We start from the raw sequence: 22890 nt of genomic DNA, 5'->3' as shown, positions 1-22890 counted from the left end.
GTGAAAACTGGAAGTCAAAGGGCACTGAAAAGCCACATTTAAGTAATGGAAGCCCATCCACTGTATTTTAAACCTCTTAGTAATACAATGGTAATTTTATGTCCTTCCAATGGCATTTACCTTCTTGACTTTCAAATGAGCTCTCCTTACGAAAAAGAAAAACATCAATAAATGGTTCGCACCAGACTTGACATTAACATCTTTTTGACAGTCTCAGCAGTAAATCTAACTATAAAAGTGAATGTTAAAAGAAACAACTGATCCATACACACACACAGAGAATAGGCCTGGTGGTGAAGACTCAAATACATTCAATGACACATCATAGCTGCTAATTATTGTTGTAACATGCAACTGTTTAAAGAATAAAAATTATACGCTCAGTCTCTTTAGACATTCTTGGAACTAGTCGTAATGATCTAAACTACTTAAGATTTATTGTTTCTCTCTGACACTGAAGATGCAATTTGTTCTTCATGCCCACAAAAGCAAATAAATCACTAAGGAACAATGATTTCTGTAATAATATGAATAATAGTTTCAGATCTTTGACTTCATACAGAAGTTTGGCAATTATTTTCCTTCTTAATGAATGAGTTTCCTTCAGCAATACAAAAGGCTAAGAAAAACAGTCCCATCAGGTTTGTTTCTACCAAAAATTATTTCTTAATTTTCATCTTTTCTGTGTATCTGTACTGGATGTCCTAATGGCACTCTTCCCACACATTTCAAGAAGCATCGCTAATTTGTTAAGTGGGAATGCAGAACCAATCAGAAACAGTTGGACAAAGGTAAGACTCAAGTATTTCAACACTGTCACAGATGGGAGACTACAGGGGTACTACAGACCCTGCTTCAAAAAGGACCCACCAGGCTGAACACTTTGTTTTTCTGAACAGCCAGACCTTATATACACACATTAACAGCAGCAGACAACTTCAGGTGACAGGATACGTACAGATGATAGCGTTTCTCCAACTGTTTCACAGCTATCTGTACTTGCAGTACACTAGAATTACTTGATGAATGAGAGAGATGTTCTTCTTTCTTGCTGGCCCTCCATTATTTTTTCTAAGATTTAATTCAGTGGTTACCCACAATCTACATCACACAGGTAATTACAGTGATCTGGTTTGGGGTGATGCTGTTAGCCTATGTAACTGGCTTTGTCTTTCACTCTCCATGAGCAATATCCACAGCCTTCTTGGGGCCTGTTGACCATGAAAGCTATCTCCTAAGAAACATCATTTAAATTTTAAAATAATGTACAATTTTGTGAAACATGGGGATAAATCTCTTTTCCTTGCTCTCAGTTAAAGGACTCTGTGTCTTGCTCTCTGATTCAGGTACTGGACTCTGTTTCATCAAAGGCTGCTATATCAGAAACCTGTAGCATTACATAGGGAGAGTACTTCATGAAACACTAGTAAATTCAAAATTCTTTAGCATCAAAGGTAAAAAGGGACTACATTTGTTGACTATGCTTTTGGTTCAGTCCACCTGTACTATAACAGCAACCTGTATGATTGATGGCAAACGCACAGCTCAAGGAAGTATCACTACAGTCAACTGATACTGAACCATATAATTTACTGTTTTCAATGGCCACGCTCTATCCATGTGTTAATGCTTGTACTGCAGGAATTATCAAGCGATACCTATCATGAAGTGCATATATTTGTTCCAATGACTACTACAGCCAGATTAGTTTCTGTACCCAGACCAATTTCTTTTCATTCTGGTCCAAAGGACCAAGTGAATCAATGCAAGAACAGCAGCAGCTCTGGGCACCACAATCCCAACAGGGAAGCTGAGGAGCTCAGGGAAGAGAAAGACCCCACAGAAAACACTGAATACACTGAGAAACAGAAGACAGACAAACATGTAATGAAATCCCTCTACATCCCATACATACTATTCAGACAGTACGTACTTCCTTGGCCATGTCAGTGTATTTCTGCTTTTCTTTTGGATCTAGAACAGCCCACCAATCTGCCAAGATCTTGGTTGCGCCACGGTTATCAAGGCGAGGGTGTTCTTTTCGCACGAGAGAGCGATGGCGTTTGCAGAACAAGAGAAATGCATTCATTGGTCGGCGAGCTCGTTGCTCTGAGGACTCATCGTCTTCGGTTTCATCAGCATCCTGCTCTAAACCATCAGCACCAAGGAGCGGCACCTAGCAGAACCGAAAGGGAAGGGCTGTAAACTCAGTTACCCACACTTCTCACAGAGACTGAGAGTCTGTGTATGCTGTGTGTGAACAAGGGAGACGCACACGGCTACACACAGCTGCCTCCAAATGCTATCCATTCCATCCAGAAGACCAGGAGTTCTACATCAAACCTCCTAACCTGACAAGTCCACGGTTCATTCATGCTCTCTGCAAGACAAACTCTGACTTGCAAGTGGAGCAGATCTGAGGAGCATTCTCCCTCTCTAGGAGGGAGGAGATCCTTCCTACCTGCCTCCTACAAACTAGCAATCACCTCAGTGGGATGAGGTGAGCAGAGCTACCTTGGACCTCAATCCACGTGTTTGCAACTACAGAGAGCATAGGAAGGAAAGTGCATAGGTAACAGCTGTTTCCCCATCTCCTACTGTTTGTTACTCAGCCTGTGAGCCGTGCTGCAGTGCAGTCATTGCACAGCTGCTCAGGCAAAGACAGAGGGCAAATCTCAACAGAACACACTGCCAAAATATACTCTCTCCGCCTATAGGCCAGCGTATCATTCCTACAAGGGGACATGCCACAGAAGACCAGTTCTGACTAAATGAAAGGAATTACTGTATGAGACAGAAAACAATCTCCTACCTAACCGGAACACCACTACTTTATACCACATTGTGGAAGTGACCTGTAAGGTCAACAGAAAGCACTGTCTAGAGTACCAGGCTCCTCCTTGCTGCTTCTCATCCTTGTCAGGGTCACTCTTCCTTATCAGTATGTGGCTCAAGGCAGTCTTCTCAGCAGTGACCTCTCCCTTCCTGACTTAGGAAGGCACCACGGAGATGCAGATACGAACATTATCCACATGATGGAAACATCACATCTCCATACGTGATGGAGATTACTACTTCTTGTTACAGAGGATGAGTCTAACTGTACATTTGCGAGGTGCCACATTGTGGGGTCCTTATGAAAAAATGGGTACAGGCCAGCATCACTGAACAATACTAAAATACCAAGCATCAAACCAGAGACAGATTATTCCAGTTGAATTTCACGTGCAAAGACAATAAAAATCATTGGCAGCTTTTTCCTTCTTTTTTCCTTTTTAATCTTTGTATTTTTTTAATCTTTAATATAGAAAAACAACTATTAGCTCGATATGATCTCAGAGCCACTAGCAGCAGATAACAAGCACAGGCTAACTTTATGTCCAAAACAAACAAGAAAAAAAGCCATGTCAAAAACCCACCTTGAGCAATCAAGATCAAGATGTACAATTCGTTATTAAAACAAGCCAGTTACATTTTTTCCAGTCTAATTCTAAAAGAAGATAGTTTTGTCCAAGATTTTAAAAGCATGATTGACAATTCACTTTTTTTGTGTTCTTTGCTACTTGCCTTTACAGCCTTATGGGCACAGCATCACTTCTTTTAATTGGCTGTGTTTGTTCACAAAAAAGAATATCTAGAAGCAAACAAAACAAAAACATACCTAGCGAGAATCCGACCCACCATTAACCTTCTATGGTCAAAGCATCCAATGAAGTCTACCTTATCAATATCTTCCTCTTCTTCTTCTTCCTCCTCCTCTTCAGAGAAGTCAAGGATTTTCTTGGCAAGCAGGGGATGCCACTGAAGACACTTTCTTTTTGGTCGCTTCCCAGTTCCTTCTCCTTCTGTCGAATGATCCTTATTCCTACTACTGCCTTTCATTACTGTGACCTGTCATGCAAAAACAGTCATTAAGTTCACAACAAACCCTTAGAAAGAAATGACCATCATATTTAAACAAACCAGTGACAGATATATGGGGCACTAATGCAAGACTTTCAGAAGTTTCTGGCAAGATATTAGATAGAGATTTGTTTTATCAACAACAGCATATACATATCTTTTCCAATCTTAACATTTCTACCTAATGCCAGATTAACCAACAACACACAATTTAAGAGCGCGAAGCAAGGACACTAGCCAGTCCAGCTCTTGAATGTGCTCCTGCCTGAAAGATAGCAGAAAAGCCCTCACACTAGTCAAGTGAGTGAGAGACTTCCAAAGCTCTCCCACACCTGTGTCTACTGCAGTTTTTCATATTTTGCCCTCTTTAACAGTGGAACATATCACCAGCCACTCATCTATTAATCATGCACTTACATATAGCAATGTTGATGCAGAACCCCATGACACCATGAGCTAGGATTTCCCAAGTGCCATTAAGAGGTGCAATAGGGAAATTTGTCTCCCTGCCTAAGAGAAGCGAATTTTAATATATGAATTTGAAGCAAACAACCAGAAGTAGTTACCCTGACACTTCCAAAGTACTCATCAACCAAAGCCCCCGCAGAGCAAACAAAACAAACCATCCCCTGAGCCAAATGCACACAGAAGGTAAATAATATATACTAACACGCCTATCTTCTGTGTGTGCGTTCTCATCTAAAAAATACCTCAGAACTACTGCTCAGTAAAAATATATGCTTAACAGATGTTAACTACCAATTTAAGGAGTGGCTTAAAGATCTGCTACACGAGTAAGGGGCGCATAAATAACATCAATAAATAACATAAATAAATAAAATCAGCACACCACATCTGAGTACCAAAGCCCACAAGGAAGCAAGCACTGCCAGCACAGTCTGGTCCCTTGTAGCCTTCTGTTTACACTGTGTAATGTCAATGGATAATCCTGACAGGAGCATGGCTGGCTTTCCAAAAAATCAATGCAAACATCAAAACAAACTGAAACCAGAGAGTGGTTAGCCAGCTAGGTCTTTATAAAGCCAACAAAAATTAATGAAGTCTCACAGGGACTTCTCACCAGCAGGACAAAGCAGTTGGGCTAAGTCCTGGTCCCACAGGCAAAGCCAGAAGCTCAGTTGTTCACTCTTGGGAGAAGGGCATGAAAAGAGGTCAAGCCTTGTAACGGCAAGGCCACATTGCATTTTAGGATGCTGCTTTCTGGAAGATGCCTGCTAGAGCACTAATGTTTCAGCCTACAGCACCAGAAGGGAAAGCTGTGACAACTGCACTTAACACCAGTTGCTTTATCCCTGGTGCCACCATCAGGGCAAATGCCTCCCCAGAACCATCTCATACAGCGGTGTTCAGCAGCTACAGCCCATACAGCTCCAGCTATGCTCCTACATATGCCACAGATTTAGCAATCACTAATTTTTTTTTTTTTGCTGATCTCTTCCATGTGTGTTTCTTGCTGGTTAACTTTCTGGCATTCTGGCAGTACGCCCTTGTTTGCACCAGAAATGTGCATAAGCAGCTGCTTCTCCGATAGATCTCAACAGCACAGAAAGCTGAAGGACCTCCAGACGCTACTTGCTGGAGAAAACAACTGAACTCTGAAGGAAGCAGGTTCAGAAATTTTAACCTACATTTAAAAATGGCATTTTCCTGCATGTGTATTAGAATTTGTTAGTTCCTCCCCACTCATCTGCAGTACCTGGCCCCTACCAGATCCCTTGTAACTTCACAGCAGCTTGCCGTTAAGCTCCACGCTTTGCTGTCCCCGTCATGCTACTTCTACTTGGAGCATATTTAAACTTTGATTTTACAGCACCTGCTCCTCTTATCATTTTCAATAAACTGTCTTTTCAGCAAGTATTAAATGGCACATAATCATGCACCATTTCACCTAAATCTTTGTCCATGACTTGCAAAGTGGCTCCAAATACACAGAAACAAACAACTTTGGTTTTAAAAGAACATTAAAATGTAGAAACTCAAGCCACAATCCAGTATCGTGAAATGCAAGTTTGACATTGCTTCTGTCCCACCATCACCTCCACTATGTACCACATGGCACCGTGCTCCCCACCTGTCTCTCTTACAAAAGTGTTGAAACACCATTTGCTTTTGTTTGGGGTATTTTCCAACACAAATGGACAAAGTAGCTGAGTTACTGTTCGAGCAGGAACTTCAGCTCCTGTGGGTAGCAGAGATCTGCCCAGTCTCAGAATTTGTTAAATGATAGAGATCTGCCTATTACTGTAGTATGTGGCCTATTTCTGAGCAGGATAAATGTGCTACAAGTATAGCAGGGAGTCAGCTACTCCAGCCCTTACCACCGACTTACCTAGGCAAGCTAATCATACAGTTTCTGCCTAGTCAGTCCTAACTAAGATGAGCATTACTGGTAGCCTTCTACCATGGTAGTGGGAAACTAAATGTTTGAAGAGTGCGCCGTGATCCTCTTTTACAAAGCTCAGCTGAAGTCTCAGTGCTATTTCAACAACAGCATTGCCTTCAGCTGGCACCTCTCTGCCCTGCTACCCTTCGAAAGGTGAGCAAGAGAAAACTTCACAGGACTTAAGTGATCCCACAGTGTACTTTACACGTGTTCTCCATCACCCCCGAGACCCTGCCTGTGCTCCAAGCTGAGCTTGGCAAGGCAGCACAGACCCGAGTCAGCAGGCACCTTGCAAGTCTCAAAGGGGCTCTCAGTACATTATCTCTCTTTACTACCACTCAGCTCACAAATAATTTCTGTTTTCCACGCATGAAGGCTAGGTATTGAACATCCAGTTACCCCAAGATAAATTAACCAAAGCTCACTGCACATTACTGCTGAAATAGAAAGGTATGCTCAGCTCCAGGAATTCAAGTGATGCTCATTAGGTGGCTTTCTTAAATAGTGAACCATTTTACCCTAGTCGTCACCTTGAAGCAGCAGTTCTACTATAAAGAGGCTTTTTAGCAAGATGGGTCATTACCCTATCAGCTGAACAAGCATTTAGGAGACTCAAGTCGCAGAGTAAGTCAAATCCTGGCTGTTACACAGGCACCATGTACTACAGAAAGACACACAGTTGCTCTTCGCTTCCACTTCGGAGTGAATCTCTGCAATGGTCAACAACAAAAATCTTCCTGATTTAATCCCACTGATGGGAGGACTGAGGCCACAGACTGAACTCAAACTTTACTTTTACAGCATGGCCTTGAAGCCCCTTGCCCTTTAAGTATGTATAAGTATATACTCTATGCCCTCTCTTCTTTCCTATAAAATAGGAGGTCATTCATAACAGGAAAAAATGAACTATTTTAGCCCCTATTTTTTAATACTTCTGTGTTTCCAAATCCCTTTTCCCTAATTTTTGCTTATTCAAGTTCTCATGGGTTTTGACCTACATTTCAGAGACTTTTTTTGGTGCTTACTTTTCGCTGATGCCTCTCAGTCAAATGTAGGATTGGCAACATGAAAAAAATTCTCATTCTCTACTACATTGCAGGGGACTTTTCCTTTTAAAAAAACAGGATGCTGACACAGTGTGATGAACTTGGGTTTTTTTGGGTTGCTTCATCTTCCATACTACTGTCCTCACACTTCATGGACATTTCTGTCATAATTGTTGATATATACACATACAATTATATAATCATCAGAGAAGCTGTCCCATAAAAAAAAAATAATCCAGTCAAATGCAAAACATAGCTAACACAGACACTTTCATTTGTTTTATCTGCAATACTTTGACAAGATATAGCGTAACTACTTAGACAAGACACTGCATGGTCAGGTGAATACATATATGATTAAATGACAGCGCACGTTTAACTGGCATTATTTACTCGTTGAATGGCAAAACATCAATAGGACCCATTTAGTGGACTCTTCAGATTCTGTTTATTTACCTGATTTTTTTCCCCTCTTGACACATCATCAATAGCATGTTAGTTGCTCATTTTCTACGGGAGACAGGAAGCTGGCAGCCAGAAGCAAGCAAAAATACCAGCTCCTTCTCTCCCTCTCAGGGATCCCAGAGTGCTGGCAAGCATCCCTATCAGCAAGCTTCTGAAAAGAGAGCTGGACTTGGACCCTACAAGAACTGAAGCATGTGTTTAAGCTTGGCAATTAAACAGTTCCATAGAAAGTCACAGAACAAGTCACGGGCAGTTTTTTGCAGGATTTGGGGCTTAAAAGTATAGAAGATACACGGCACCCAAAGTGCAAGGTTTGTAATAACTGGGATTTCTGAACCATATCACAAAAAATGTAATTTCTTCTACAGTATCAGTAAAAATACCATGTATCTTTTAAGGCAGATGTAATGGCTTTTAGAAGTTACCAAGAAAAACAATTAAAATGAGCTAACAAGATTTTACAAGATATTTCTCAGCTTAAGGATGACCAAAAAAGTGACAGACACTAGGGACAAAGTAACAACACTCCAACAAGACAAGACAAAAGTATGGACCGCTTTGCTTAAAATAAGCCACATACACCTTATAACGTCACCAGAGGATACCTGTCATGGCTGACGTTCATAAGCCATTGACAGCAAGAGATAGCTTCACGGTTATGTTCTACACCTGCCTTTACTGCAGATACAGATTAAACGTTACAGAGATATCACACTGGTAAAAAAAATTTTCTGTGTGTGTGCTGGCTGTATTATTTCCTTTCTGGTTCTGGAAACATTAATCAAAGAATCACAGTTTTCCTGGATGTATAAATATGTAATAAATACGTATACCTAATAGGGCTTCGGAGAAAAAAAATAATTAAGACTCCTTAAGAACAGAGTCGCATAGGGGATTGGGGTGAGGGAAGCCGGGGAGAAGAATGATTGTTTAGCTTTTTATGGCACTCTGTTGTTTACAAAGCCTGACACAGACAGGTAACCAACTTCTACAGTCCTAATTTTGGGACAATCTCACCCCGTGGTTGATCTGTCACTGAGAATACTGCTAGTGCTTGTGCTGAACAGGCAGCACTCACCAGGCATTCCTCAAACTATGTCCACAAACACCAAAATCCTTATAAAGGTCTTTAAAAGTAAACAAGCGCTGTAAGGCACGTGTTGTAATACAGGCTAGGAAGAAATCCAAGACCTGCAAAAGCAAAACCCAAGAGATGAGAATCATGAGTACGGTGCAGTCCCTGTTGGAAGGTTCTCCGTGGAACAATGTCTGAACTTCAGCAACACTCATTTCCATAAGGACAGCAGAAATGAATTTCTATTTTCCTGTTACCTTAAAAAGCACACTTCCTGGAGTCCAGCTGGGCCCTCAGCTGTCTCCATGCAGATTACTGGTACAAAGGAGCAAAGGGAAAAATTCAAGTGAATCTTCCACACTTTCTGCTCTATTTTACACTATCTAAATTCTCTACTACTTTATAACAACAAATACCAAAAAGAGAAAAGAGGACTGAACTATGACACTAATGGCCTGGTGTTTTGGGGGCTACCACATCAGTGAACTGCACTGTTTTAACAAAGAAGCAGGAAACTGGGAAATGAGCTCATGTTCTCACAGGTCTAGTGGGCTGAAGAGGTATTTGAATTTTCAAATAAAAGCAAAAGGAGATTGCCGTCAGTAAAATACCCCTACACGAATACAAAAGGCTTTTTTAAAAAAATAATTTTCTTTTAGGACCAGAATAACTGAATCAATACTTCTGTCATAAAGGACAAAAACTAGTTGGCACTAATTACTGACCAGTCAGTGAATGTATTCTTTATTGTTTCACAGTGGAAAGCCATTAATGAGCTTTCTAACTTTCAGAGATGTGATGCTTTAATGGGGGACATGCTGAGACTCAGTGGAGTCCTGTTTGCTAGCAGAGGTTTGGGATAGACTGTCACCACACAAAACGCTTAGCAACACAGCAACAAGTCTTACTTAATTTTTAATGACACACTCTTCCATCTTCATGATTTTAAACTACTCCTTATTCTCTTAAACCCAGGTCTGAGTTGTTTGCTTTCTTTGTTCCATAATACATAAAATTAAACCCCAAGATCATCAAAAGAACGTCAACAGCACTTTTTTGAATTTTGGGGGTTAAGTGAATCTTTCATACCTACCAAAGAGGAATAAAAACAACATTTATTTTATGTCAGCAGATTTTAAACTTCAGCTCTACTCTTTTTCAGCTCATTCACACATGCACAAAAAATAAGATGTTTTTTGTTTTTTCTAATGCAAAGAAATCAACCATGTTTTGTCTAGTTTGAAAAGCACTATGTTGTACAACTGTACTCACCATTAGCATGATATCAGGATGCTTCAAATTAAAAAAAGAAGGGGTGGTGGTATAAATTTGTTACTACTGTTCACTGGCCTTTTTTATGTGCGTATAATTTATTTTTGCATTTGGTTAATACTGTCATAGCTAGTTCTTCAGTGCTATCGGTCAGAATGGTTGTAAGGGCATTTCTCCAAATCTGCTTTTAAAATGGAAACCACACAGAAGAAAACCTCACACTGAACAAGAAAACTTTGTGCACTCAAACAGAAAAAACTTGCCTATTCTGCGCAAGGAATACTCTGCCCAGATATGGTTGTGTCACCATTTCAGGCAACAGTGTTTTAAAAGATACTAAATGAACACGAATCCTTCCATAAGACTTAAGCACAATATAAGAAATAAAGCTTGAAAAGTTAGGAGGAGATATGCAATCTACTGCAAAGTCTTTTAATGATGGCTGATTTTAAATAGCCATTTCTTGTTTTTTCTTTCTAGTTCTCTTTTTTCCTCTTCATTCATAGAAGACAACATGAAGAAATACAATAAAATAGTATTTTACTGTGTAGGGAGTTCTTCAGCCTTTAAGAATGTCCTCATTAAAATAAGTGAAAGACTGGCAAACACTGCCTGCTACAAAATTGCCCTCAAAAGGGACACTTAGGTACTGGATCCTATAACTACAGTGTATGAGTAAACTGATTAGGAAATTAAAAAGACAAAACGTAGCACAGAGCTCAACTATCAGGCTTTCCTTATGCCCCTGCCAGAGAACAAACACAGGTGATTGGACCTTACTCTGGTAAGCGAACATTTGGCCTGAAATTCAGTATGTAACTCAAACGTGGAGTGCTACGTTAGCTACAGTGCTGGAGAACTGTAAAAAAAAAAAAAAAAAAAGTTAAGACTATCACGGTTAGGCTGCCAGCAACTGGTTTTTGTCAGCAGGGAAACTTCTTGTTAAAATATAACTTGGTAGCTGTAGTCTAGAAAATACGCTAAAAAAAAAAATTTAAAAAAAATTAAAAATTAAGGGAAAGTGAGCAAACAGTAAAAGACAGGGAAAGATGGGGGAAGAAAAAAGGGCAAAGAAAAGAAAAAGGAATGATGAAAAAGAGCAAAGAAAAATAAAGGAAAAGCTCTGTGAAAACTAGCATCATTTAGCTTGACAAAGACAAAATAACAGGCTTTGAATACATAAAAGACATCAGCAAATAATCTATTTTCCACATCCATAATGCAGAGCCCAAGTGGGTGGCCTCTGCTGACAGGAAGGAAAAGGGAGGCGAAGGCCTGGAGAGCGCTCCCTCGCAGGCAGTGGTACAGGAGCGGCAGAAGGAAAATGTCTGCCGGTAGGGGGGACACAACACCCAGTGCCCCGGGACCCCCAGGGCTGTGGCACACAGGGCAACGGCACTGCTGAACAAACTGCCCAAGTCATTGTGTGTCTTTCCCCTTGCCCCATATGGTAAATGTAAAAAAAAAAAAAAAAAAAAAAAAATCTAATTATGAAAACTAAGTGGTGCGTGATATTTCAAATATGTAACTAAAAAAGTATTTAGAAAGTGTACTCAAAACGCACTGAATGCAAGTAGGATGGTCAAATAGAAGTTTAGACAATCTTTATAAAAACAACCGCCCCCGCAGTTCTCTAAAATCTTTCATTATGTTGTTGTTTGGTGTTTTTTTTGACTCCATTTACATGTTCTTTTCCCCAGTCTGAGCGCCAGGTAACAGCCACTTATTAAGTAAAACCAAATTAGCACATTTATCTTAAACTTATCAGTGGTACCCAGAAGGTACCAACCAGCAGGCTTGTGGGAATCAGCTCACGGATCTACAAAAATAACCTTTATAAAAGCGAGAAATGGTTTAGGAAATGGACAAGGTTTTATTTTCTACTATGCTTCCTCATAAATATAACCTAGGCTCTGAAAAGAAGTCAGGGCTTCAAACATTAATATTAATTTTTAAAAAATAGTAAACTGGTCATGTGCTTGACAAGCACTTTTCAAACGGACTTGCTGAGGCACAACAGGTTCTGCTTTTTTTTTTTTTTTTTTACCAAGTTTTTAATGAAACTGGTGGATGAAATGGCAAACTACCGACCCCACAGGAAATGCTTGCTCTGTTGGGGCCACACAGTTGCTGTTTGGCAGAAACACACTGCTTCCACACCAAAACAAAACACTCACACCACTCAAAGACAATACACATCCACTAACCCAACACCTGTCCAGTAGGTGAGCATTAAATCCAGACGAAGGAGGGGGTTTGGGAAACACGCCTGCCCAAATGGCACAGCAATTCAGGAGCAGGAGGGATCGGCACACCGTGGAGGACTGCTCACGGTAGATGAGGAGAAGGTATCAGAAATGCTGCGGCTACCCAGTGCCAACGGTGACCCGTGCTGTCACCAAACGGCCGGTAACTGCATCATGGCACTGGTACCCCCACAGGATAAAGGGGGGGGGGGGGGGGGGAGCTGAAAAGCAGCCGCCGGGGTGCTGGACCCAGCAGCTGTGCCATGGCCAGGCAGCCACGAAGCTGCGGGCAGACAGGGGCTGTGGGGCAGGGCAACCTCCCAGGCCAGCAGGGCTACTGGGGCACAGAAAAGGGGTACGAGTGTGTGGCCAGCAGCTGGTGCAGGTCCCACTGGCCAGCCAGGTACCACTCCCACGGGCGAGGGGCCAGGCACGTCAGATGTTTTAGGGCTCCTGCACCCACAAGCCAACTCTCCAGTCATATCAAGCCACCACCCAGTGTTTTGGGAAGAGGGAAAGGGCAGTAAATACCGGCTGCGAGGAAAAGGAGAAGCCACACTTGGCAGCTCTGCTGAGCGATGCCCTCACAGGAGACCTCTGTGGGACCAGGGGAAAGCCAACGAGGTGCTCGAGTCTTTCCCGGAGCAGGCTTCCCACTTCCGAGCTCGGTGCTGTAGGAGAGGGAGGACACCAAGCAGAAGCTGAGACCGGGCAGCAGGTGAAGGAGTTGGAGGTTGGTTGCTTCCAAACTGGCCCCAGCCCTGGGGGTTCTAAACTGGCATCCTGGGGCTGGGAAAGGGGGGGTGGGGGGTGGGAAGGGAAGCTCGCACCTTTTGAAAGTAAGCTTAAAATAAAATAAAATAAAATAAAAACAACAATCCAACAACAAACAGCACACACCCTGGAAATAAAACAGCAGCCAACACACCCAAAACAATGTGCATGCAGGTGGCAGTCGAGGGTAAAGCTGCTCATCTGCCCTGTGCCACACAGCGCACATCTTCGATGGAAGAGTTTGCCTTGCAGAAATAGGTTTGGGAGTGTAAATCACCAACGTCTTTGCTCAAACACATTAATGTCTCCAAACAGGAGCCTCCACAGAAGGAAGCAATTTAAACAGTTTGAAGTAACTGGCCATAACCATTTTGTATTAACATTATTTTTCAAATTGTGTGGCTTTCTTCCAGAGTCACTCAAAAAAGACGACTCAGGTCTTAACCAAAACAGGCCTTTTTTTGCCTTGAACTTAAGTTACAGCAGGACACACCTGCTATTGCAGGAATGATTTCAGCCTTCAGCAGCTACAGAGGCAGAAATAACAAAGCAAGAACCTGAGCTCTTCACAGGCCACAGCTACGCTTAGTTCACTGAAGTCTCTGAAATGTTCACTGAAATGTTAACGAGACTCCAGTGACACACTCTGCTAGTCAAAATTTATAGTTCATAAAGTGCAGGAGACAAGTGTTTGTTAGGGTGAGAGCTGCCTTTTGGGACACCGGGCACTAACCACCCCACGTGCCAAACGATGGCCACAGCAGGTCTGCCTACAGCTATGCACATCCCCTGGGAAAATCCACCTGGATTAGCCCAGCGGCTGCCCTTGCCTGCAGCTCCTGGAGAGCTGGCAGGGGTTTCCCTCGCTGCACGCTCTGTGCAGTGTAAACGCAAAGGAGCCAGGTCAGGTCGGTCACCCAGGGGATGGATACACTGGGACACCTGCACTACTAAACCTGGCCCTGCTCCTAAATGAAGGAGACATGGCCCACCCAGCCAGAAAGCTCTGGCATCCTTTTGCTCCAAAGCAACATTTCTTTTTGCTCCTACATCTGCTGCCACAACAGGAGAGAGCGCCAACAAACCCGGGAAGGCAAGCAGAATAAATGCCTGAAATTCAAAACACAGAGGAGGCAGAGCCCAACCCACTTTGCAATGCTTCCTCCCACGGAGGGGGGGATAATGACAACGTGCGCCACAAAAGCCCTCTGCTGACGCCAGAGCAATTCATCAATAGCGTATTTTTCCTCCAGGGACAGAGAGAGACTGTGAAATGCAACCACCTCTCAGACAGGAGACGAGGGCTCGTCTGCAGAGCATCATAGACCATAGCAACAGCACTATCCAAAAAACACTGACTTTTAGCACATTAAAGCAGGGGAGGAATTTTGACAGAGAGAATAGTTGCCTGACAGCAATGAAAACAAGGGTCCAGAACTGAGAGAGCACTCACACACACACCCTGAAATATCTGCTTTGTGCTCATGTGTGATCAGGACTACCTAAGCCTGCACGAAGACCAGCTTTTCTAGAAAGACAGGTGTCATTCCTGTGTTTTGCTGTTATTTTAGTATCATCCTAAAAATAGAATTCTTTGTCATTTGTTAACTGGATCACCAGGGGTTCCCTCCAGCTTTTGCAAGTCACTAAACAGTTAACCTCCACGTAAAGAGCTTTAGAGCCAGCGAGATCACTGGTAAGATGGTCACAGGAAATACTTAATGAATTTCAGTGCATGGGTACTCCCACCAGCTCATTCCCACAGGGGCATCTGTAGTTCAGCAACAGCATCCTCACTGAAGGGCCTAGTGGGTAAGAACTCAAAGTCAAATTGAAATTTTATGTCTGTAAGAGGGATGGCCTTGAGTTCTGCCCTCAGCCTTCAGAGGATGAGATCTGAATGTCAAAAAAAAAGGAAAAAAAAAAAAAAAAAAAAGGAAATCTTTTTTGACTTGCCACTCCCAAAGCCTCATTTTTATCTTGGATTAGTAGGCTTACAAATTGCTGTAGGGTTCAGTCGCAGCAGAAACACAGCCAAGTGCTTTTGCGCAGCACGGAGCAGCACAAAAGAGGAGACGTTCCTGCAGCAGACATCGCAGGGCGAGCATGGCTGAATGGGAAAATTGTTTGACTCTCCTTTTCACCTCTTGTTGATTGTGCCCTCGCGTCTTCTGCAAAACAGGGACAATGCGGCTGTGTCCATCGCTACTGTAATCCATTTTAAGGTCTACCATGTGCGTAACGAAGCTTTCATAATAAAATTCAGTCATAATTACTACCAGTGTCAGGGGAACCATATACAGCTGTATGAGCAAATGAAAGAATTAGTCCCTTAATACATATCTAATAGGCCATAAAATACGCTTGCACAACCCAGTATTATAGTTTGTCTACTTTTGCTCTCTTCAACAGAAGTACAATAGGCTAAGACAGTTGTCCAAACAACCCCTCAAAACAGCTCCTGCGGAAGCAGAAACAAGTTAATGGCTACGGACAGTATTTATTCAGCTTTGCTCATCTTCAATATTATTAGTTCATAGATCATGGTAATGTAACTCTTACGCATCTCAGAAACAACAATAGAGGCTACATGAAAATGTCAAATAAAACAGGCTTGTGCAATGATCACTGACAGAAATACCACAAGATTAACTTAATAATAAATTCCTAGCTACCATCATATTTTCCACAGTATCAAATTGTGACAATCTCCTTCCATCCTCTCCCCCTACCAAGAGATAAAGTGAGTAAAGTGAAAAAATTAGTGAAAAGTGAACCCTTGGAGCCTGTTCCCTGCCTGAACTTGCCCTTACCAGACTATGGGTTAATTTCCAAGCTACAGACCTAAATTAATATTAAAAGAAATATTAAAGCAGCAACACTTTATCAAAATACTTTGTATCTCAAGTTAAGAATAACCCAAGATGGTAAACAGAATGAATGCCAGGGCAGAGCAGAATTTTGTTAAAAAGCTGGACATAAATAAAAATAAGTGGAAAACAAATTTGCACACATTTATCAGTTATACAGGTATTTGTCTTCTTTCTAAAGGCAGCATTGTAAGCATCAGGAATGAGCTTTTAATGAAAACTAGATTCCTTAGTGAGTGGTTTACTTTGATCACAGAATAAGGAGATACAGCTATAGGAGCTTTGACTGGTTTTGGAAACACCACCATCTTTCACAACTATGCAGATATACATAAAATCATTTTGGGTCTATCAAAATTTGTAACGATTTGGAAAGCAAGTGTACTATCTCAACACACAATTTTCAAGTGCCATCTAGTGGTTATTTTCATTTTTATTTCAATTTGGTATTTAAAAATAACTTTCTCCACTTCTGGAATTTTTAAAAAAGTTTATTACTTCTATCCCTCACTATTATTTTATTATGCAACTCTTGGTCCTGCAATGATAAGCAGAAGCTTAAATTAAGCTTAAGTTTAAGCATTCTGATGGACTGAATTTGGGCCAGGAGACAGCTGATTTTAGGACTAAGAAATTAAAAGGGAAAAAAAAAAAATCTTATCCACAGAAACAAAACAAGGCACAAATGTCAGTTCATTTTTAGAGCTTTTTCAGTATAACTTAATGACTTTTTGTCATGAGCAGATTCTGTTAAAAGTCCACATGTAATTAGGGACTCAACTGAACGTGTGATAAAATGCTGAAGAATAAAGCATGTTCTAAGCATTTTTCACACCATATAAAGCCAAAAATCCACAGTGTCATATCAAGAGGTTTCTGTTCTACACTCAGCCCAACCTGTGATCTTACAAAGGCCCAAAACTTTGATATTCAGCTAAGTTTGGTGACTTCTCATATTAAGTCTCATAATGAGAACAATTACTTCAGGTCTTCAGTCTCCCACCTCAAATATCCTCTTATTCTCCAAGGATAAGGAGCTGGGCTGACACTAGGTATTGCAAAAAAATGGCTAAACATGAGCATACAGTACAGTGTGCCCAGGAAGGCATCAAACCTACAGTGTACGCTGTGCAGACAACCTGCAGAAAAACAGGCAGAGTATATCAAATCCTGAATTCAATGTGTATGCAAAGAAATGTTATGTGCTTGTACCTCCATCTGGAAATCTCCTGGCACAAATATGGAAGTCAGTGCTAGGTAGCCACGCAACCAATGAAAATATCTTGGCTTCTTTACAATGGACCTCTGAGATCCTAAAGGAAGATGTTGTTCTACTTCTGTAACATACTTTGATAGAGCTACAGTAACAGACACATAAATTTGTGTTTATCTCTACAGAGAAAGTATTAGAACATAGAGTCTGAGACAGAGCCAAAGTTAAAAACGTACCATTACCAAACACCATCATCTATTATTTTTCTACTGAAAGACTCGTTAGCTACCTTGCTGTGGCCAAATCCACTGGGGGGGCAACACCCCCCCCCCCAAAAAAAAAAAAAAACCACAACAAAGAAACCTTAGCTCGTACTCATTCTGTCTTGAATCCAGATGTCAAATAAAAGGTGGGAACATTGATATCTTCCTCATTTTTCCAGTCAGGAAACAGAGTCTGTGAGAGATGAAATGTCTCAAAAAAAGGTCAGAAACAAGCTCATGGTCAAACTGGGAGGACAACTTGCAACTCTGATCCCAGCCCCTGCTCCCTTCTGCCATCTCCCCCTTCAGAAGATGTAAGATGAAGAAACTGAAAAGAAAACCTTCGCATTCAGCAATCTTTTTTGTGTGCTTGTTACATGGGCAATTACAGAGACATTAAACAACCCCAGCGAGACACGCTTCAGATCCACCTCCAGGCGGGCCTCCACAGAGCTGCAGAATTCAGACGATGAAGCGCACACGCACATACCGCTTTGCAGGCGAACACCCCTGCCCACGCACTGAACGGGCAGTGCCAACCCACCACCCCATGCAGGTGGATCAGTTCACATGTGGTGGAGCCTGAGCACACCAGGCGCATCACCATCACCCCATCACGAGACCAGCAAAGGAGTTTGCTGGGCAACCCAAATTGCTTGTGCCAGCAACACACTCCATGGACAAACCTGTAAGCGTCTCTCTTTAGACCTGAGCACCATTTCCCATGCGTAAGGCACAGAAGCCCTTAAACACACTGCGGAATGCGTCTCTCTGATTTGGGTCTTATCCAACATCCTCAGCATAATAATCCATTGTACAGGTCCTGGAAAATTTATAGGATAGTGCAGTATCTGTGGGCAATTAGATAAAAAGCAATGCTAAGATCTGGAGGTGCAGGAAATCACAAAGCTGCCACTGAATACACAAGAACAGGACATACACAATGCCATAAAGAGTAGTAAAATTTCATAACGCACAGATTAAAAAAATTTTAAAAATAATAAAAAAAAAAGAAGGAATAAACAACATTATTTAAAAAAAATCCTCAGAAGGAAGTGTATTATCTCATTGCAGGTCTAGCCCCAGAAAGGCACCCTCAGCTACTCAGCACATTAAACTCTCCTTTCAACACCTAAAGCACAAAATCAAAATATTTTAAAGTCCCATAGCTCCATATTTCCCTGCCTATATTGTTGCACTTTGCCGTTCAGTTGATCCATTAAACAAAAACGTGCATTCAATTTGGAAGGCATGGAAGTTTTGTTCTACATGGCTGCTAGCTCTTTTTAGGATACGAGTATTTTGTGTATTCTCTCAGGTGTGTGCCCACTCAGAGCCCACGCATCAAAACGATCTGAGCCAAGCTCACAAAGAACTTCCCCCAGGATGCCACACAACATTGAGCCCAAGTCTACTGCCTTTTTTCAGGTGAAAAGCTAAAATTCTGCGTGTGGTCTTAAGCTACTTCATTTGATGGAATAAGACTAAAGATCAAACCTACATAGCTTAAGTTCTTTCATAGAATAATTTTAAAAGTGCTTTATTTGAGAGTTACATGATTAAGAGTATGAATTAGGTAAGCCTGTAGAATGGCAAACTACATTCACAAATACGAGAAGCGCGTTAAGTGAATGCACCCGTATCTAATGGTTGGCATTTTACTGTAGTCTTACAGCTACTTTCTCCTGAAGCTTGACAGGCATTGGGCATGAACGACTTCAAACTCCTGGAAGCAAGCAAGCTACCAAGAAAGTCTGTTCTTTGCCAAAGGGGTAGTTTATGCAGTAAGCCATAGTTTTCCTAGTTTTTCCCTAAAAATCTGTCTCAAATAAGCTTCAAACTAAACCATCAGAAGTAAGCAGTGCTGTAAACAATGCTCCCATTCTTAAGCCTTAAGCATGCTCACTAACATTGCAAAAATGCATCACCACCTCGAGTTCTGCTGAATATAACAGCCTCTTTTAAGGAGGAAGAGACTTGGCTTATTTTTAATTCATGGAAACACAATCACATGATTCAGCAATGTCCACTTCAAAAGATCCAAAGCTAGGAATTTCACACAAGCTGCATGTAAAGGATTTAAGGCAACATATTTTTGCATCTTTTTCCTTAAAATTAGATGATATAATTACTAGTTTCCATGCACTAAAACCCCATTGTTTCAAGAAAAGAGAAGTATTAAAGACTACATTCATAGCACCTGGAGGTGTCTGGTCCTGCTCAAGGCAGGCCAGGCCTCAAAGCTGCATTATGCTGCTCACACCTACCCAAGAATGGAGAATCCACCACCTTTCTTCCACCTGTTCACCACTCTCACAATAGAAAATATTTTCCCTTATGCTCAATCAGAATTTCCACTGCCTTAACTTGTGACTACTGCCTCTTGCCTGTCCTTTCACTGTGCATCTCTAAGAGGAGTCTAGGTCCATCTTCTTCATAATCGCCCTGTAGATAGTTGGGCTCAGTTGCAGCCTCCCTCAATCCAAGCACAACCAGCTCTTACAGCTTCTCGTGGTAAGTCGTGCTCCAGACCCAACCACCTCAGTGGTCCTCAGCTATGGTCCCTCCAGTTCTTCAGTCTCTCTTGTACAGGGATCCACAGAAGCACAAAGCAGGGTAGGAAATTCCCTTCTCAACCTGTTGGCTACGTTTTTGCTCAAATAGCCCAGACTGCAGTCTGTTTTGTGGCTTCAAGGTCATGCTGCTGAGTCCTATTCAATACACTGCCCATTGGGATCCCCAGGTCTTCTCTGCAAAACTGTTTTCTGCTTTTCTTTTTGTTGAACTTCAGGGTTCTGTCAGCTCACATTTTCTGAAGGTCTGCTGCATGGCAGCTCCTCCCTCCTACATATCCACTACTTCCATCAATTTGGTGTCACCTTTCAGTTGCTGAGGGTGCACCGCATCACATCATTTGTATCATTAATGAAAATACAACATTAGCACCAGTATAAGCCCTACAGGAATACCAGCAATAACTCTGCAGTTCAGTGCTGAACCACTGGTTGAGCCAATTTTTCATGAACTGTGTAATCCATCCGGTTTGTATCCATTTTGGCTCTGGGGATATTAACAGAGGCGTCAAAAAACCTTGGTACCATCAAAATAAACAAGGGTGCCTGCTCTCCTTTTGCCCACAGCAGCTTGTTTCCATCACTTCATCACACTAATCAAGCATAATTTGCCTATGGTAAATCCATGCTTGGCTGTTCCCAGACACCTTTGTGTCCATCATGTTCCTGGAAACGGCTTCCATAAGGACCAGTGCCACAATCCTCCCAGGGACTGAGCCGAGGTCAGCCAGTCTGTTGTCTCCCAGATGTCTCTTTGTGCCCCACAGCACAATTAAATACCTCAGGGTGTGATTTCTTCCTCTTGCATGATCCACGAGAATGATGACACTATTTCATTTGATCTGTAGTAGCCTGAGATTAGAATCATATTAGCATATTTGCCAGCAATTATAAATGCAGAAGAGCTGGAAATACCAGTAGCTGGAGAACAGGTAGCACAGCTTGTTTGGCTCAACCCTTTCTGTATTTTTTCAGATAGGTTCCCAATATCACAAATCCAAATTTGAAAACACCGCTCCCACACTTGAAACAAAATATAAAATCCATGAGATCTGAACATAGGATGATATTTTTGTTGTGTCTGGAAACGTGAGTCCCATTCAGCCCAAACTTTCCTTCATGTTTTGACTTTTAAGAAAGTTTGTTTTTCAGCAAGGGGAAGAGCATGAAGTTACTGTGATGCTGAGGAAAGCCCTAAAAAAACCATGGAAAGAGAGCAAGAGCAAACAAGTGAACATCCTGGTCAAGTAAGGTGTGTAATTTAAGAATAACATATGAGCACCTGGCATCTAATGAACAAATTCTAAAATCATTTAACATTCTCAGAGATCTTCTGTGGACAGGCGAGCTCAGAAGTCTGTTGTTCTATGCTCAAGGGCCTAAACACAAGTCTTCCCTGGAATTCTAGGTCCCAGATGAGCTGGTAAGTAACTGGACAGACAATCACACATGATTTGCTGATCAAAAGCTTACTATAAACAGTGAAGATGCCCAAGGACCTCAATAACCTTAGACAGGACTTTCCAATTCAAGTTTCAAAAATAACTTTAACTTGCACTGTTCACCACGGTTTGGAGTTGGGGAGAAAACAGGCCGAAGGTCTCTTAAATACTCTAGAATTGCGATAGGATGCATTAATTTGGCTGCAATCTCTGTGATACATGGGTCTTTCATAAACCTTAGTTGGTGACACAAAGGATCTCTCTGCAAGAGACTGGTCAGCCCACTTGAAATTAACTGAGGCAGTTCCTTCTGTGAGTAGTGCAGGTTTGCACTGGAACTTCCTCAGGAAGCAGGAAAGGGTTTTTCTTTTCTTTTTAGAAGACTTTAAGTGAACAGGTACTTTGGAACACAATAAACCTCTCAAACCTGGCTGTGGATACTTGCTTAATTAAACACTGGGCTCTTAATGAAGCCCTCTCAGAATGGGTAGATTTCATGCGTATGTGAACGCAAACACATCCCATTCATTAAGCAGTAACTCTGAAATCTCCGTCTTTGAAACACTCCGTTGTCCTTTGTCTTTATCTGCTGATGCCCATTCAAAATGCAATACAACTCACAAAACTGGATGCTTTTTACCATTTAATAAACAAACATCTTTAAACTAAGGTTTTTTTAAAAAAATGTCTTAAAAGACCAGCCAACAATCCACAACTCATTTAGGCTTTCATCATACAAAAAATGATCCCCATGTATATCCAATGTTTTCAAAACCCTAGGAGACAGATGGGTTTCTCCTGAAAATTTTGGGTATCAATAATGGCAGGCTACTGTGGACAAGAAAATACTCATTATGCCACCTACTGTTCCTTTTCTCCTATAGAGAGTACATCCTACTACCTATGCTATATTCATTATCTATGACCCGAGTTCCTCTGCTGATTTAAACTGCACATTATAGTAAGGGAAAGAAGCGGACGTACCTGTGGATGTGCCAGGTTATTTGATCAATCCTACCTTCTTCATGCTACTATATGAACTCAGTAGGGGGACTCCTTCAGTTCAATGGACTCTAAGGACAATTTTTTTCCCCCCATCAATAGTGACAGAGTCCTGAATTCCTGCTCTTTGGGAAACACCACAGCACCTTCATGAAGCTACACTGCAGACAGCTTGAAAATTTCCTCCTGATTGGAAAGATCTTCTCTGGAATGTGAAGAGTGGAAAATGAACTGACACCTCTGTGCTTCAACATCTTTCCTGCTTCTCTGTTTTCATTGTGTCATATTAAATGACTCATCCCAGTCTTAAAGACTAAAACCGGATTTGTGAAAACTGGCTCT

General features: G+C 41.7%; 1 protein-coding gene across 1 annotated transcript in view; it reads right to left on the bottom strand.

Annotated features, from left to right (window-relative positions):
* Positions 1-22890, bottom strand: part of BBX (BBX high mobility group box domain containing) — a 141998-nt gene that overhangs the window by 52588 nt on the left and 66520 nt on the right. Inside the window, exons 3-4 of the mRNA XM_074159944.1 lie at positions 3721-3891; positions 1934-2176 (exon numbers count right to left, since the gene is read on the bottom strand). Of these exons, the coding sequence (XP_074016045.1) occupies positions 1934-2176; positions 3721-3882 (405 nt within the window). The 5' untranslated portion in view covers positions 3883-3891. The remainder of the gene's footprint in view (positions 1-1933; positions 2177-3720; positions 3892-22890) is intronic.

This window comes from Numenius arquata, chromosome 1 (genome assembly GCF_964106895.1).
Source record: "Numenius arquata chromosome 1, bNumArq3.hap1.1, whole genome shotgun sequence".
Classification (NCBI taxonomy): Eukaryota; Metazoa; Chordata; class Aves; order Charadriiformes; family Scolopacidae; genus Numenius; species Numenius arquata.
The sequence above is the reverse complement of the archived record's forward strand: the minus strand, read 5'-3'. Positions and strand labels throughout refer to the sequence as shown.